The sequence below is a fragment of the Etheostoma cragini genome, chromosome 10 (assembly GCF_013103735.1).
Source record: "Etheostoma cragini isolate CJK2018 chromosome 10, CSU_Ecrag_1.0, whole genome shotgun sequence".
Lineage (NCBI taxonomy): Eukaryota > Metazoa > Chordata > Actinopteri > Perciformes > Percidae > Etheostoma > Etheostoma cragini.
In genome coordinates, this window is record NC_048416.1 from 14,810,127 (window position 1) to 14,827,946 (window position 17,820).

Consider the following 17,820-nt stretch of genomic DNA (forward strand, 5'->3'; position numbering starts at 1 on the left):
CATTTTTATTCTTCCATAAATCCTTGGTGGTCTGTCCCATCAACACAAGTGGGAGCTGTGTGTGTGTGTGTGTGTGTGTGTGTGTGTGTGTGTGTGTGTGTGTGTCAAGCTTGGTGAGACCCCTGAGCACTGACGTTGAGCATGGAATAAACACTGCTTTCCTTTCCTGGTTTTGCTCCATGAATGGGACTCTTTCAGCTGTTTGCTCCTGCTGACCCTCTTCTTACCCAATACTCTCCTCCAGTTTGACCCAAGGTCTCACCACCAGCTTTTTCAGATCCACTGCTGAGACACCTTTAAAAAAAAAAAGACATGCATTTTTCCAAATACACCGGATCGACAGAAGATCGACCTTCCACGGCAGCCTTTGAAAAGTTAGTCTGATTTGTTAATTTGACTCAGTGTGGATCGTGTGGTTCTGAGGCTGAAGGATGTTTTTACAACATGAAGAGGTTTAAGAAGAGAGCTGAGTCAAGAAACCTAGACCCACAAGTGAAACAACTTAAATGGCCGCCAGGAGGGACAAGAAGAGGCAGTTTATTTAAGGGCTTACTGGATGTCTGTCATTTCCCAAAGTATGACCCAGTGGTCTATTTGGGTCCTGTCTTTTATTTCTCACATTTTTGTGTGTGTACATCCCAGCTGGAGATAGCTTTGCTACTATGATTTTAGGGGATGTTTGTCATCCAGGACAGAAGTCAATTTTATTCTATAGACAAAGTGTCCGTAAGTTTGTATTTTAAAAGTTCCAAGAACAAGTGGACTAAACGTTTCTGAGATTTTGAAAGGTAGATTCATAATGAACAACACAATCTAAAGGATATGAGAACAAGCCATTAGATCACTTTTACTAGAGCCAAGTACGCCAACATTATCAATCATGTGGAACCACCACAAACCAACTCTGCAGAACTTCTTCAGGAAGCTGCCAGAAAAGCAGATCCAATCACTATGATCTTTTCCAGTAAAATACGATTTCCATTGGGGGAAATTACCTAGGAGATTAAATTGATCCAAATCATACAGGCTTCGGCTGGTTTAAGGGAGTCGCTTGTCTGTTGACAAGTTTCTTTCCTGAGACAGGATATGCAACTGAGCTGAAATTGAGCAACTTCAAAGGAAAGTAACGAGCATGTTGATCATAAATATTTCAAAAAAATTGAAAATGAAAGGGTCTTTGTTGGTTCGTGTGAATGGTTTTCCTAACCCTAACCCTAACCTCGCCACTGTCGCACTGTTGCTTGCTCTGGAGGGAATGTGGTCTAGACCTACTCTATCTGTAAAGTGTCTCAAGATAACTCTTGCTATGAATTTATACAATAAATAAAATTGAATTAAATTAAATTTAATACTGGGGCCAGTGTGATATTCTGCTTCAAACAGCAAATATAGGTGAAACAACGGACTGTGCCCAGCCAGTCAAAATAGAGAATCCATTCAGAAACTACAAAGGACCCTGAAAAGACACAATAAATTAATGGGATATTTTGTATTAGCAGAGGAAGGCTTTATTTGAAATATAAATATTTCGCATGGGCACCCGACAGCCTGCGCCTAGGCTAAATATGGGCTGTTTCGCGGAAGAACTGCATGCACATGCTAACATGCTTGTTTCAGTAAGTGGAGTAGCTGTATGTAGCACTCTGCGATGTGTGTACAGTTTGTGTTAATATGAATATACTTTTAAGTTAGTCGTGACTTCTGCGTGTTTATTTTGTCTTCGTGGGTCGAACATGTCAACGGACGCATCAAAGCACGAGCTCACCCATCTGATCTACCGCCATTTGAAGGAGCAGGGTTTCCACTCAGCTGCAGATGAGCTACAGAGGCACAGCCTACAGGTCAACAACACACACACACACACACACACACACACATTGTGTAAAGTACTGTAACTGGTGGAGTTCTCAGCAATGTTTCCGGTTTGAACATGGAAACACTCCCAGTGATCAATAATTTGAAAACTGGAATGGCCTGTGCTGTGGCGAGGCTGCCTTTTACTTTTAAACTAACGTTACAGTCTTTGGTAAAACACTTTTTTTGTCAGTGATAGTTCAACCTGTGAGAATTTGTCACACGTTAAACTATCCTCCAATTCTCGTCACACAGACGTTGTGTTACGTGTAAACAGACCTAAGAGCATGTGTTTTTTCAGCAGTTAAAATTGTGAGCGAGTAAAAAATGGCAAGTGTATAACCGTTTTTTTCAAAATAAAATAAAGTTAAAACTTAATGTGGGACATTTGAAAAGATTAAAGTAATAATACGAGTTGCCAGTATAGCTTTAGTTCATAAGGCCAAGCCAGCTAAATGTAACCTTACCATATCTAACACAGAGCAACAAATCCCACACCCTTATTTTGTTAAACTCGAGATTGAGTAATAGTACTTTATTGCATAACAATAATTGTTGGAATGGAGGCATCAATAATGTGATCCGTGATCAAGTGTTTTTCCTGCTATGACATGTCAAAAACAGATCTGTGAATTTGATTCATGTGGAAATGTTGAAAAAACAACACATGCTAGTAAAGCTATCAACATCAGGGCTGGATAAAGGTATAAAATAAATAAACATAATAAACTGCCTAATTATTGCCTGGTTTGATATTTAGATTTTGTTTTGTTTTTCTGCAGGGGGAGAAAGCAACATCTGCAACATTATTGGACATATACAGTTCGTGGGTAAAGTGAGTAGGATTTCCTAATTTTTTGCAGGAATCAAACATCTCAGTTTGACTTTATTGGTAGTGATGACGTGTGTGCCAAACATTGTTTCTATTCCCATCAGTGACTCAAAAAAGAAAAAGAAGCCAAAGTCAGTCAAAGGGACTCCAGTTAAGGGTATGACTGCTTTTTTTCTTCAACGTTACACAGCGTGGAGAAGCTCCAACTCTCTGTGCGTACTTTGATAATTAGATTAGAATTCTCCACTCCTGTCGTAACTGGAGATTTGGGTGGCTGCTGAGGGGTCTGATTTGTCAGATAAATCACCTCTGAGCGGGAAGCTCCAGCTGCTGCTGCTCATTCAGCTGCTGCCGGTGCTCCAGCTGCTGCCGGTCCTCCAGCTGCTGCCGGTCCTCCAGCTGCTGCCGGTGCTCCAGCTGCTGCCGGTCCTCCAGCTGCTGCCGGTCCTCCAGCTGCTGCTGGTCCTCCAGCCGCTGCCGGTCCTCCAGCTGCTGCTGGTCCTCCAGCTGCTGCTGAAGCAGCATCATGAGCAGTTTTAACAGCACCTCCTGAGGTTTACCCCAGTCTCAGAGGAACTAAGAAATTATAATCCTGTTTGCACTTGAATACTTTTTTAACTCATTCTACAAAAATGTTTATGTACAGCCACTCCAAAGAAAAAGAAGGACAAACCTACAAACAAAGCAGAGACACAGAAAAAGAAGGTGATTTCTTATTTTGTTTTTATTTTGTGTTGCGACATTTAAGTCACTGGTCTAACAACTGGTCTGATTCATGTCCTTGAGCTTTTTTACTATTTAGTCTGTTCTTTTCTTCTCTTATTAGTCTTTGCCAGCGAAAAGGAAAATAAGTGAAGTTAAATCTGCAGAAAATGTCATCAGTGCAAAAAAATCAAAGACCCAAACCAAAGACGAGGTGGTGGCTGCTGTAGGACATGATTCAGACTCTGACAGCAGTCTGGATGTTGATAAATGGAAGAAAATGGTCTTGCAGATGACAGGTAGGTGCCACAGACTAAATTCTTCAACAATCAGTGTCCTCAGTTCCCAAATTGTAATTGATTGTTGTTAAAAGTAAAGGTGACGTAACACAGTGGTAAACCGGCCCCTGTCTCAGCTCTTTTGGAACGTGTTGCAGGCATCAAATTGAAAATGAGTGAAATATTTGCTGTATTTGTTGTCACATAAAGCAAACATCTCCTCACTATCTGCGAGCTGCCTGTCCCCAGAACACACTGTAAAGAAACACGGTTTCTGAAGAAAGCCCAGGGTCTACACACGCAACCAAAACACACTGCCTACCTGCACCACCAAACATAACAGTGTTCCAGCCAATAACCGACAAGAAGGATTTGGGGTTGGGGGGGTTAGTGCACGGAAGGGAGGGAGGGAGAGGGGATGGGATGAGGAGGGAGGGGCGAGCTAGCCTCATTTTGTTTGAAAATACTTTGAACATCAATAAGAAGTGCCGTCACCCAACATGGCTTAGAGCACCTTTTAAAGGGAGAAAGACCAGAAGGACTGCGGTGAAGGACTCCACTCTGGGAAACAGTGATTCATACTAGCCGTGGGGCCGCTATTGATGTTTTCTTTTAAGTATTTGTGCCACCTAGAAATGTTTGTTCAATGTCTTCCCCGTGTTTACTCTGTCCACAGAGTCTGACATGGCCAAGATGGACACCATCAATGCTCTGGACTCGTCCGCACCACCACCCATTAAAAAGAGAGTGAGGAAACCCCGGGCCAAGCATCCTGCCAAAACCGACACTCCAGTTCACCAGAATAACAGGACAGTTGGAAAGAATGAAATGGTGGAGGAGAAAGCCGGGACACAAACGCCAACAAAGAATAGTAAACCCAAGAGGAGCAGGTCAAAGAAGGGTGCACCTGTGACCTTGCCTGCCCCCCCGGGCCAAAACCCTGCAGAGGACGGGCCAGCAGCGTCAACTATTTCCCCCTCAAAACAGACACCACACAAAGAGAAAAGAAAAAAAGATGCAACTCCGACTGAAGAAAAAACGGATGAGACAACACCTGAGCCCAAGAAGAAGAAGAAGAAGAAGAAAAAGGAGATCACTGAAGATAAGGTGGAAGAGAATTCAAAAGGTGGAGATGGAAAAGACAATGACGGTGAAGAGCAAAAGAAAACTGTAGTTACAGAGCAAGACTTTGCTGATAAACCTGCAGAGGAGAAGAAAAAGGCCAAACGAAAAAAGGGAGATAGTAAAATGAGTATTATGGAAGAAGAAATCGAGAAGAACAAAAATGGGGATGTTGAGAACGAGGAAATTTCAGAGCCGATAGTGCAAGAAAAGAAGGCCAAGAAGAAGAAAAAGGAGAAAACTGATAGTGGGGAAAATCCATTGCGGATAGTGGAAGAAAAGAAAGTGAAGAAGAAGAAGACAGTTGATGGTGAGGAAAATCCAGAGCGGGTAGCTAAAGAAAAGAAAGAAAAGAAGAAAAGGACAGCTGGTTGTGAGGAAAACTCTGAGCAAAGAGTAGAAGAAGACAGAGAAAATGCAGAACAGGTAGTGCAAGAAAAGAAAGCAAAGAAGAAGAAAAAGGAGAAACCCGAAGAAGACAATTCCGAGCAGATAGTTGAAGAAAAGAAAAAGAAAAAAAAGCACAAATCTGGCCAGAATGAGGAGACGTCAGAGCAGATAGCTGAAGAAAATACAACAATGACAAGTAAATCGGAGAGCCATGACGGAGAGGAGACCCCAGAGCAGACAACTGAAGTGAAGAAAAAGAAAAAGAAGAAGGACTCGTTGAAAAATAATGACACAGAACCACTACCTCCACCCAACCCCGTGACATCAAGTCCTCCAACAGAGAAGAAGAAAAGTGAGTAGATAAGTCACATTAATCATAAAGAAATCGACCGGCCCATAATCGATTATTTCTGTTAACCTAACGACGTTTCTGTTAATTTGCACATTAAGGAAGTGCCGTGTGCTGAGTGCCGTAGTTTTATTTTTCCAGTTTATTAAGTACTGCAGAATGTTTTGTTTATGCAGCTTCAAAAGCAAAATGAGGTAAATATTAGAGATGTTCCGATACAGATACTAGCATCGGTATCGCCTCCAATACTGCCCCAAACGCTGGTATTGGTATCGGGAAGCACTGGAGTTTATGCACCGATGCCACACCATGTTATAAAGCCCTAAAGAATATCTACGTTAAAGTAGTTTATTAATGTGCTTTTTCCATTTTAACTGACTGTCAAACTGGATAATAAAAGAAAGTTCTGTGGCGGTCATTGTTTGAGAGTTTAATCTGAGCCAGACCGACAATAAATATAGAAATCATATCACATCCATACAGGGATAGTAGTACACAGCTGTTAAAAAATAATTAAATCTATGACACACTGGTATTTGATCGGTACTTGGTATCGCCCGATACGCAAGTTCAGGCATCAGAGTCGGTAACGGGGCGCAAAAACTGGTATCGGACCATCTCTAGTAAATGTCCTATATAGCTTTAATAACAAAATGTATTAAATGCATCATTTTTTTTTTGTACGATTAAATATTTACCTTGGCTTTAATTTGTCATTCTGTCAGAGGAAAGCAAGTTGAAATCTGCTGAGGTCCCAGAAGCCCCTGCGGTTTCTGTCCAAGATGCTTCGGCCTCACTAACCCCCCAAACGCCCTCAAGTGACCCCAGCCACAGAAAGGTAGCACCGAACCGTACTCTGCATCAGCGCTCTGCTTTAGTGCGTCAGTAGTTTGTGTATTAGAAGATAGTTTTTCAGTTGCTCCAATCTCTTTTTGAATATTTTTTTTTTTTCTTTTCTGTCATTCTTCACAGAAAAAGAGTTGTGAAGACGTTTGATTCTTCATCCCTGAAGAAACAAAAGGATGAAGGCGACACATCCAGTCCTCCTTGTTTCTAATCATATTTCAATGGTTAGAATGATCACTTAAAACTGTATAGACAAAATGACTTTTCTACTCTGGTACATTTTTACATTCTAATTTTAAAAATCTTTTTTCATGTGTTTTGTATGTTTACCCACATCGTCCGGCCTACGATGCCACAGCTGTTGTTGTCACTGTTATCTGATAGTGCCATTTTCATGGCAAGAATGTATATGTAAGGGTTTAAATCTAATTCTCTTTCTGTCTCAGGAAGATTTTATAGTTGTGAGTCTTCAGTTATGCCTATTAACTCAGATATTTGTGAGAAAAAAGAACGCATCACAATTTTGATAAGTTTTATATTTATCAAAAATATATGGAAAAGGGTTTTTAAAGCCCATTTGATGCTGTTAAATTTCTATGTTTGTTCAAATCTTGCTTTTTTAAACATGTTTTAAATGTCTGATGAAGATTTTGCATATGCATTGTACATTGTGCTTTTAATACAAATTAAACTCCATAGTTTTTTTTAACCATGTTCTTCTGCCTCAAGTCTGTTTTTGAGGACAGTGGCACATAGAGTTGCATTGATTAATCAGTAAGTTGTCAGCTATTAAACATTAATTCTCTAATTCCAGCTTCTTAAATGTAAATAGTTTTATTTAATTATATAATTTATTTATAATTTATATATAATTAAAGTTAAGTTAAATGTCTTGATAGTAAACTGTATACATCTGAGTTGTGGACAAAACAAGACATTTTAGGATGTTGGGTTCTTGGGCTTTGAAAAACACTGATCGAAATTTTTTACATTTTTTTTTTTACATTTTATAGACAAGGAAATTAATCGACAATGAAAATAATCGTTAGTGGCAGCCATAGACTGTATAGTTCTTAACGGTCCATGGTTGCAGCCCTGTAGCCAGTCAAGTACCTGTTGGTGCCCGGCGGGTCCGCTAGATGGCGCTGCAGCGGCTGAAAGGTTCGTCTAAGGAAACCGAAGAAGAACTTCAATTCTGTTTGGTGGCTGCATAGACATATATGTCTATGGGTGTCTGCATGGATGGTTGCGATAACGTTTTCCACCATGGAATAAAACACAACTAGCTGAACTAACATTTAACTGTTTGAACTGCAAGTTGTTAACCTCAAAATACCCAAATGTGGAGGTTAAAAAAAGTTGGCCACAAAGCTGGTCGGCAAGGCGACAGCTTGGAGGAGCTCAAGTTCAAAAGGCGAGAGCACGAAAAGGGTGAGTGTTAGCTAAATAAATCGTGTTAGCAGTCACCAACCCATTAACGTTACAACTAGTCAGTTAGCAAAATCAGGCTAAAGGTATGCTGCATTATCTGTCAACGCAATGAAAAACATTTTCCCTCAAAGAGGTTCCTTAACGCCACAGCTAACGTAATGATGTTAATTAAAAGCACGAACTGATCAACCCAGAGAATTCATCTAGTAACGTATTAACAGAATGAGATGTATTGCCAAAGTAAGTTTTAACGTGCAAGGAATTTGCTTTGGTGTGTTTAATGCGTTCAATAAACATGACAAGGAAATAAACAATAGAGTACTGCTACAGTCAAGAACATTAATATAGAATAGAAATATTGCATTTAAAAAAATATGTTAATGGCACCATAACAAAAATGTACAAATATACTTTTGAGAAAAGGGGAAAAGGCTGTACGGTTTTGTGCAGGGTGGGAAAAATATTAATCAGGGGATATACAACAGTTTACAATAAGTGACACTATATTTAATGTGCAATGGTCAAGGACAATAGTCCAGAATGTGTAGTGACTTTGGGTGAATGTTGATGAGGCCCACTTCCTGTACTACATTCAGTCGATCATGTGTCATGTAACGCTAACATTTTAGGGTATGGCAATAATTAGCAACTTTTTAATAATGGTAACTAATGGCAAACCAGCATTACTTTCACACAGCTTTACGTTAACAGCCGTAAAGAGAAGACAACACCATGTCTATGTAAAAACAAGAGGACAAAAATACAAGTTGATGTCTAGTCATGATGTTGAAATTACATTGGCAATTCCTCCAGCTACTGTGACACGATTATGTGTAACTCATCTACAGGGCAGCTTGGTCATCATTACACTGACCAGCTAGCTCAGATGACTTTTCCTCTTTGTAATATGTGTCTCTGTCAAATGCTGTAGCACTGAGACAAGCCCGCAGAGACAGACAGCTTGTGAGCAAGAGACTCCTGCTGAATGACGATGAGAACCATCCCGGGGTCACCATGGACACAAACTCAGGGGAGCAGGTGAGACAGACGTCGTGATAGATAATGTTTTGGTTGGTAAGGTAAAACTTCCCATCTGAATCTGCTCCTCGTTACTACCCCCAGGACGTGGTTAGTTTGTTCCACAAACTTCAACCCAGCGGGCCGGAGAGGGAGGCCCGTCTGAAAGCTTTGAGTAAAGCTCTCCGCGACCCATCAGCACAGATCACCTTCATCAAGTATGGCGGTAACTTTTATTGCCAACTCAAATGAGTTTAAATGATGTTATTGACTTTGTATGTCTGTTTCTCATGTGTCATGTCAGTGTATAAATCTATCCTCGCTGTAGGCAGGAGAATGGTATGCATCTTCTTGTTGGTCTCCTCACTGGCTCAGATGCTACGTGCCGTCTGCGGGCTGCTCGGTGTCTTCATGAGCTCTCTCATTCTCCCCACACCAACGTGGCACCAGCCTTTCTGCCTGCCACCCCCTACCTGCTCACCTACCTGTCTGGCCAGAGCACCAAGTTCACTGTGAGTACCCTCTCATAAGCAGGTGTTGTGTAGTATCATCACCTGTACACAGTTTTATGCAGGAGACTTGTGACTTTCTATCTGTGAATGTTCATGTGTACACAGGAGCTGTGTCTCTACACGCTAGGTAATTTATGCCCAGACAGTGATGTTGTGAGAGAGAAGCTCCTGGCCCAGGGAATCATACCAGCTCTGGCCAACTGTATAGAGGTAATTTAACAAGATTCATTCTCCTTTATCATTGTACAAGACCTCGGTCACACCAATATCATCCCTGCGCCTTGTTAATATGTCAGTAAATCTTTGTTAAATCATTAGTAGTGTTTTTGCAAAGAAGCTGATTCCAAATCTACCTTTTCCCATAGATCTGAACTGGTGCCACACAAGGTTAAATGTAGTGATGTCAACATGTCTCTCTTGATGTTTCTGTGTGTGTCCAGAACCAGAGACATAACCTTGCGGTGGTGGAAGCTGTGGGATTCACCCTCTCTCAGCTTCTCCAAGCCAAAGATGCAGCAGAGAAAATAATCCCGTAATGACACTAATGTATTTGCATCATTCCTGCCCTCTCAGATCTTTTCTCTTAAACTGTTGTGTCATAATCATCCTCTGTGTCTGTAGGATGGTCCTTGCCTCCAGTCTACCTTCACACTTGTTATCAGTCCTCACTCCTGACCCCAAGTTTGGCCTGGCACCTGCCATTGAGTGTGCATGGTGTCTGCACTACATCTCATGCAGGTGAGAGAAGTGTCAACAGTCAGCAACAGTTATCTTTACTTAGTTGTCGTATAATGAAATTGCTTCACAAACTGTCCCTCTTCTGTTTTTGTCTCACTCCACAGCATGAAGGACAACAGAGTGCTGTTGGCTCATGGGGCCCTGCTACAGTGCAGTTCTCTCTTAGTGTCACTAGGCGGTGCTGTGGCTGAAGGAAACAAGGAAGAAGGAATGGAGCTGGTAAGGAAATGAATAGTCTGTTTGTCATTGTGTTTTTTGGATTTTAATGCTCTTGTTTTTGTTGTTTGTTATGGTTTACTTTTTCAAAAGAAATCATGTGTAACAGTACGTTTCATCACTGACAATCTTTTAAAGCATACCTGTTGTTTTATTGTTTAGATTGAGTTTTTACCTTTCAGACCTCAATGGTTTCACATCATGTCAGCATAGAATCAAAATCAAAATCTTAGAGACTTAAAGCACGCCTGAAACCGCTTAAGGATCACAGTGAACAAAATGTATAGCTTTTATTCATGTGTTTATTTATGTATTTACTTTGTTAAAACAGCAGTTGCGTGCTGTTTTTGTTGTTTTCAATGAAGCCTCCTCATCAGAGTTCAGAGTCAGCTGCTGGAAAGCACCACATTCACCAGCCATGTTGTCTGATAATCCAAACAAATTACCAAAAATTAAAACTATGGAACTCGTGTTTTTTTATCTTGCATTACACAGATTTTAAAGGAAACTTATTAAATCAGTATTGGCCTATAGCTATATGATCTTATTATGATAACTTTGACCAAAAAAGAAAAGTATTTTCACTGTGATACATTACTTATTTAAAGGATCATTGATTTCCATAATGACAGGCAGAAAATTAAAGGTGCTCTAAGTGATGTCAAGCCTTTGTTTATGCTACAAAATGTTTTGTCACATACAGCAAACATCTCCCTTTCCGCCAGCTGCCTGTCCCCTGAACACACTGTAAAAAATTGTGATCTCTGTAGACAGCTCAGGGTCTACACACGGCAACAAAAACAAACCGTGCCCACCTGCACCACCCAACATAACAAACCAGACGGTTCCCAGTGTCCCAGCCAATAACCGACAAGAAGGATTTGAGGGTGGGGGTTGGGTGGGTGAGTGCACATAAGGGAGGGAGAGGGGACAGGTAGAGGAGGAGGGGCGAGCTAGCTTCGTTTTGTTTGACAATACTTTGAACGTCAACAAGTGCCGTCACCCCCCATCGCTTAGAGCACCTTTAAGATAAACCATGGTCAGCAAGATCAGCCACAATGTAAACAATTTGCAACCTTTAAGCGGAAGTGTGTAACGGACGTGGAGATTTTCAATGTGTCCTCCTTCCTCTCTAGTTGATCTGTCCTCTGCTGCGGTGTGTGGGAAACCTCCTGTCCTCCTGTCCAGTGAAAGACCTGAACACTCAAGTGTCTGACCTTCGTATCGTGGTCGCTCTGTGTGCACTTCTTCAGGCCTACCTGCAGGCTCAGCCAGCGTTGGCTAGAGAGAGTGCCTGGGTCCTCAACAACCTCACAGGTTTGAACCGTCTATCTGAGTCCCACCAGAGGCCTGCACTACGAATCAAGATCAACATTCTCTGAATTTGTTGGAGTTACCAGTCTTCACCTAAAACTAAACAACCACGGTCCTGCATAAAGAGACAGTGTTTACACAGCACGATCAATCACAAACACTTACCAGAGCCGCATATTTTACATAAGAAGAGCAAACTATAGTTCCACATAAATATGATGAACACAGACACGGTTGTAGGCAAGACAGTCGCTCCTTCCTAAAACGGGAAGAAAAGCAGACGCTGCAAATGCGTAAATCCCAACACTATCAATATCACTTCTCCTTAAGGCATACAATCTGACCAGAATTACGCTTCATCTTTCCATGAACTGTCGTTGATTTAGTCTAATATGTCAGTTGCTACTCGGTAGTGGGAAATGATCGTTAGAGCAAATAAAAAAATATAAAAACCTAATTCAAACTGATGAGCGCATTGGCAACACACGGCTCAACAACCTGACAAAGATACGTAATAAACTCTGAAAATCTCTATCTTTCATAAAGATACCCAACAGGGAATGTTAAAAGGGTTGTTGGTCTGTAAATGTTTTAACTTTTAAAAGCGCATTTCTCTCACTCTCTCTCTCCCCCCGTCTGTCTCTCTGTCTTTCTCTCCCTCCCCCGTCTGTCTCTCTGTCTCTCTCTCTCTCTCTCTCTCTCTCTCTCTTTCCCCCGTTCACTGAGCATTTTCCATTTTTTTCCTCTTTTTTTCTTTTTTTTTTTTTTACTCTCCGTGCTCCACCTATTCAGTCCATGGCTTCTAGAAACAGTGACACCGTTATCAATCGAGTATTGATTGGTCAGTAGGCGGTGCTTTTACACCGGTTGATCTCTAATCTCCAACATAACCTGCTCCCGACCAGGTTAGGTGTTCAGCAGAAGTTACCACAACGGTTGAACCCGGTAACAAGTGATCCACCGTCGTGATACAGAAAACCCTGGGTTGAACCTGAAGTTACCTCGTACCATGCTTCATAGTACAGGCCTCCTAATCTCTGCTGAATCTCAAACACATACTTCTGCACTGATATTGGGATTTCTGTTTATGTATTCTCTGGGTTATTTGGCTCGGGAGCGAGATTGGTTTAGTGACAGCTCACATCAGCAGAAATTGTTAAGGACGTAAGCACACAAAAGACATTTAACATTTGATCGTTGTTATGCATCACACAAATAGTTGTTGAATTTAGTTTAGAGTTTGTTTAAACAACAACAAAAATCAACTTAATTTGTCACATATCTAATGTAGTGAATTCAATTATTGCAGTTATCCATCCTAAGTATTAGGACATCTATACATACAGCATCCCGGGAGCAACATGGGATTCTGGGATTGAGGCTCCGGAGGTGCATGAGATTGAATCGCCGACCACTGTACCCCTGAGCCACAAGCCGCCCCCGCTTTATTTTGGCAACTGGTCCTCTGCACCTGTGGATCAACTGTTAAACATAACTGAATTATTATTTCACTATACAACTTATTAAAATGCTTTCATAAAACTTTAAATGATATTCATCTAGTACCAGATGTATGTCAATTTTACTGTTGAACTGTTAAACTTTAGTTTTGCAAAAGAAGATCTGTTGACATATGAAATTATGGCTTTTCCCTCTGTACTATGAATTGAAAAATTAGTCATAGGATTGATACAGTATATTTATTTGAGTTCATATGTCTGTAAAAAAGTTTGTTCAAATGCATTTTCCATCTCGCTGCTGCAGCTCACTCCAGTGCTTTCTGCTCTGCTCTCCTGACTCTCAACCTGGTCCCTGGACTGATCCAGCTCCTCCCTTTCTCTCAAGGCATCAATAGCATGGTCTGTGCAAGCTAAGCCAAGTTTGATATCATTGACTTCATAGAATATTACACTGTCATTGTAGCAGGTGATGATGGACTACGTTTGTTTTGCCTATTATGCTGGCCCTGGTAATGTCACAGTAATCTCACTAGTCTGTGCCTTCTTGTTAAACTCAGATCTTGAGGGTTCTAGCAAATGTTGCCCACAAGAAAAAGGAGTTCTGTGTCCAGCTGGCCCGTTGTGGATTGCTCTCTGCGCTCTGTGCCACACTTAAAATGGCCGACCAAGAGATGGTGACCCTGAGTATGGATGTCCTGTTCATGCTGTTAGTCAATGGTCCACAGGTAACTTAGAACAGCCTTTGAAACTATGATGCTGCTCTGTAGGGTTAGCCGAACCAGATAAATGATTAGCTTTTACCAAGCTGCTGTAGTTGTGGCAGTTACCAAAGCTATTCTTTCCCCTAAGGTGGCAGAGTTTGTGAGGCAAGGCGGGCTTTCGCTGTTAGAAGCCATTCAGTACAACAGTGAAGGAGAGATTAGACAAAGAGCAACACATCTCCTGGAGCATCACCTACTGTCCTACTCAACTGATTGCTCGGTAAAGACTTTGGTACTGTTTGCTCTGTTTGTTGAATTTGTACTAACTCACAGTTTTCATAACTAACTTGTATGACCTGTTTGTTGCAGTTGGACAACATCCCATGTTCCTGAAGCAGCAGGGAGTCATCAAATTCACACCCACGGAGTACATTGTGTTACCGATACCATGAGGCAACACTCGATTCATTGTTACTCCCAACTTGTTACACACGGCTGCTTGGTCGTGACCCCTTTGGTGACATTTTTCCCCATGCAGGGTAAGGTTAAACAAAACTAGTTGATTAGGTTTAGGAAGAGATCATGGTTTGTTAAGTAACTTACATTCATGAGTTAAAAAAAGTCTATGTTGACTTTTGGTTTCACAAGGGACACAAAACAGCAGTTTCCTGCATTTGTTTGACTCATTCATGCAGCCCAATCGTCTCCCTACGCAGACTCTGTCATTATCGACAATCATTGTCATTTGTTATCTCACAGCTGCTCTGAAAAGCCTGGTATGTTGGTATTGGTAGACGCTGAGTGCCCCTGATCAAGCTGTTGTATTGGACGAGTTAGGAGTGAGAACACACCTGGGTACAGGACTGCTTGATTACATCCTGCAATCTGGAATATTGTACAAACAATGTTATATTTAATGTCATTTTTAATATCTTTTGATTGTCTACTAATATGTTGACGTGTACCATCTTCAGTGTTGTTGGTATTTTAATGTATGTAAAGATGAAATATTTTTTTAACAGACTCTGTGATTACAGGATTTTTGTCTGCTGCATATTGTGCATGTTGCATATTGTATCTTTGCTCATCAAAGTCTCTCTTCCAAAACTGGAATACCAACGGTCTGTACAGAGGATGAGTTTATATGACGGGCTGTAAATATCAAGAATGAGGGTGATGCAAAAGCACCCTTTTTTGTTGGTTTTATGATGACTACGGTTTTGGAAGGATCATATATCTGGAGCAAATCACGCATTGTCATTAATGAATGTCATTGTATTTATTATAATGTGTAATCATTTCATTGTATTATTAAAATAAATTATAAATAAATTCACATCACAAATTGAATACAAATTGAAGACTATATGTTGTCTGGATAGCAATATTTAAGTTTTAATTTTAGTTTTTGGTGTGATGTAATTAATCAGGAATAATAATGCGAGTCATTGCTCCAGATCAACAACAATACTCGGGGCTGTTATCCCAGCTGTTGCTCTGTGCAACCATGCATTCAATGAGAGCAGAATGTATAAATAATAGTCCAATAGTCAAAATCTACTTTGTGTCACATTAGGAAAACAGACATACATCAAAAGTTTTCTGTTGTGTTTCGTACCATTTCGAAATAAAACATTTAAAAATGTTCTTTACCCACAAAGCATTACTTTTACTGTTTTCATATTAACATTGGACATTGTTTTTCCTTTCCCTGGATTTCCACACAGATCTCAGCTATTTTAACTGGACATGCTGACTGAGTGCACATTGTACTGAGGAACAGCAAGAGAACTCTAGCCAAACCCCTCCCCTTAGTGAAAAAAAGCTAAAGTCTCAAATTTCCCCACTTCCTCTATCGCCCCACAACATTCCCCTCTTATCATTCGCACTGCTTCTCTGGATAAAAATCTAAAACAAGGTGGGTCACTTTACGTTTCTGCACATAGTCCTGCATTCTTTGAGACTGCTTGTATGTAGCGGGTATCTTAACTAATTCTGCCACTTTAAATCTGCTTAGTAGTGGAGAGTATACATCTGTTTCGACTAATTCTTCTCTCCTCCCACAAACTAACTGTGTATAGTTCCCTGGCAATGGAGGGAACTGAGTCAACGAGTAGAGAGAGAACAACAGGAAGGGATGGGAGTCAGGCGCCAGACCACAGGCTGCTGATGTCCAGCAAACCTCTGCATCGCTTCATCCAAAAAGAGCCGAGAAGTCTTGGGGTAACACATGACACAATCCAGGGACACAGAAATGAGCCTAGTTTTACACACACAGTGCATACTTTATTATCCCCAAGGGGGAATTCTTGTGATCATGCACGGTTTGTTTAAAACAAATGTACAGAAAGCACAAAGGTTTACAGGATGTGTAGTAACACATCCACACATACATCCTGTGCAATGCTGGAAATATTATATATACATTATACAATCTAAATATAAATAGTCAAACATAATAGAAAATACACAAACCTTTTAAAATCTATCTCTCATTTTTTAACAGGTATGCACAAATAATTTGCAGCTTGTTCTGATTTTTCTGATCCGGTGTAGAGGATCAACCCCAAAGATCTTACTTGTTGTCTTTATCATGCGCTGCAGTTTAGCAAGAACGCGCAAGAGCAGCTGCAAACTGTTCTACCCTCTGTAGACTACTCTTATTTATCCATCCTTCCTCTTCTCTTTCCCAGATTGTCATTCTGATCTTTGGCTGTGCTGAGCTTCTGATGGGATTTCAGCTGTCCAAAGAAAACGAGTCCACTTCTTGTCGAATCTACATTCCCTTCTGGCAGGGAGTTCTGGTACATATCATTTGGCACATGCACTTGTCTTCAAAATTACAACAAAGCTTCAGTATCAGAGTGGCTCTTTAAATCTCCTGAAACCTTATCTCAGGAAAGGTTAATAAGAAGATCAATACCACTTATGTATGTATGTTAGCTAATTAGCTTAGCTTAGTATAAAGACTAGAAACTAGAAGCTATCCCGACTCTCCGAAGGTTAGAAAGTTAACCCCAGTGTCTCTAAAGATCACTTATCCATACTTGTTATCTTGTGTGTTTAGTTAAAATGTATTAACGTAAATAATAACAAGTCATGCCATCAGGAGTTACAGTATTTCTTGGCTTTGAGTAGCAACTTGGTTTACATACTTTTTGGCTTTTGTACAAATGAAATATTTGAGATATAACCTGTCAATTAGTGAGCTTTATAAAAGCTGGAAGGTGGATTTTTTTTTTAAACTTTTGGACAGAGCCAGGTTAGTTGTTTCCCCCTGTTTCCAGTCTTTATGCTAAGCTAATCAGCTGCTGGCCGCAAGAGCTTATCAATTGGTAAATGCAAAATAAGCGCATTTCCCCAAACTGTCAAACTATTTAAGTCAAGGTAAACTCAAGAAGCACTTACTTTTGACAACCTGTTATATAAAAAGCATCTTTAAATTGTATTAGGTAGACTGTGGACTTTAGGTAAATGACGAAGAAAAAAAAATGATACAATAATAATTTCCTGGGATGTTTGTTTTTAAGTTTCTTGTCTGTGGAAACCTGTCTATCTACACTGAGATGCAGCCATCCAAGAAGATGGTAGGTATTTGGGGATTTTGTTAGTGTTTAACTTTAATCACTCTAAGTTTCTCTTGGTTTTCAGTAATTCAACTTATCTTGTTGAATGTATCTTTTTAGGTGACTGTGTGTTTGGCTATGTATGTGGTTTCTCTTTTGGGAATCGTGGTGTCTCTTGGCTTCAGGATACACCTGTTCGTATATTATGAATTCCTTAGGCACCTCGCAAGATACTATACGGAGGGGATTTGGGCCGAATACAGAGTGGTGAGTCAGAGCATACATGTTTTAGACTAAATGGACACATTTCACCATGTATGACTAACTCACTCTGTCACTTCCTCTTGCTCTAGGTCCAGCTTTTTGCTGTTGAAGGCCTATTGTTCACTTCCTCTCTGTGTGTGTCTGTGCTTCTCATCTTCTTGTGTGCCGTTGCACGTTTGTCTCTGAAATCCACACAAACTCAGGTAAAACATTTTTTATTGTTACTTC

At 40.6% G+C, this 17,820-nt stretch overlaps 2 protein-coding genes across 4 annotated transcripts; both read left to right on the top strand.

Moving 5' to 3' along the window:
* Positions 1-1,594: 1,594 nt before the first annotated feature.
* LOC117952309 (nucleolar and coiled-body phosphoprotein 1-like) lies at positions 1,595-7,078 on the top strand. Of its 2 annotated transcripts, none has more exons than XM_034884492.1 (8): positions 1,595-1,841; positions 2,634-2,689; positions 2,791-2,843; positions 3,333-3,391; positions 3,513-3,687; positions 4,343-5,530; positions 6,253-6,365; positions 6,500-7,078. In XM_034884492.1, exons 1-8 carry the CDS (start codon positions 1,734-1,736, stop codon positions 6,521-6,523), a joined length of 1,776 nt encoding a protein of 591 aa, XP_034740383.1. In that variant the 5' UTR covers positions 1,595-1,733; the 3' UTR covers positions 6,524-7,078. The 2 variants fall into 2 exon arrangements, with proteins under 2 accessions (XP_034740383.1, XP_034740384.1); XM_034884493.1 differs by having other exon boundaries at positions 2,637-2,689.
* A 524-nt stretch (positions 7,079-7,602) lies between these two features.
* Positions 7,603-15,122, top strand: tmco6 (transmembrane and coiled-coil domains 6). Of its 2 annotated transcripts, XR_004658376.1 has the most exons (14): positions 7,603-7,804; positions 8,736-8,842; positions 8,927-9,039; positions 9,150-9,333; positions 9,439-9,543; positions 9,774-9,865; positions 9,955-10,071; positions 10,176-10,290; positions 11,424-11,604; positions 13,366-13,460; positions 13,619-13,786; positions 13,911-14,042; positions 14,132-14,224; positions 14,304-15,122. XR_004658376.1 is itself a non-coding variant. In XM_034884495.1 (13 exons), the coding sequence occupies exons 1-13, from the start codon at positions 7,714-7,716 to the stop codon at positions 14,153-14,155; spliced, it is 1,524 nt and encodes a 507-aa protein (XP_034740386.1). In that variant the 5' UTR covers positions 7,603-7,713; the 3' UTR covers positions 14,156-15,122. The 2 variants fall into 2 exon arrangements, 1 of the variants encoding a protein (XP_034740386.1); XM_034884495.1 differs by having other exon boundaries at positions 14,132-15,122.
* The last annotated feature ends 2,698 nt before the right edge of the window (positions 15,123-17,820 follow it).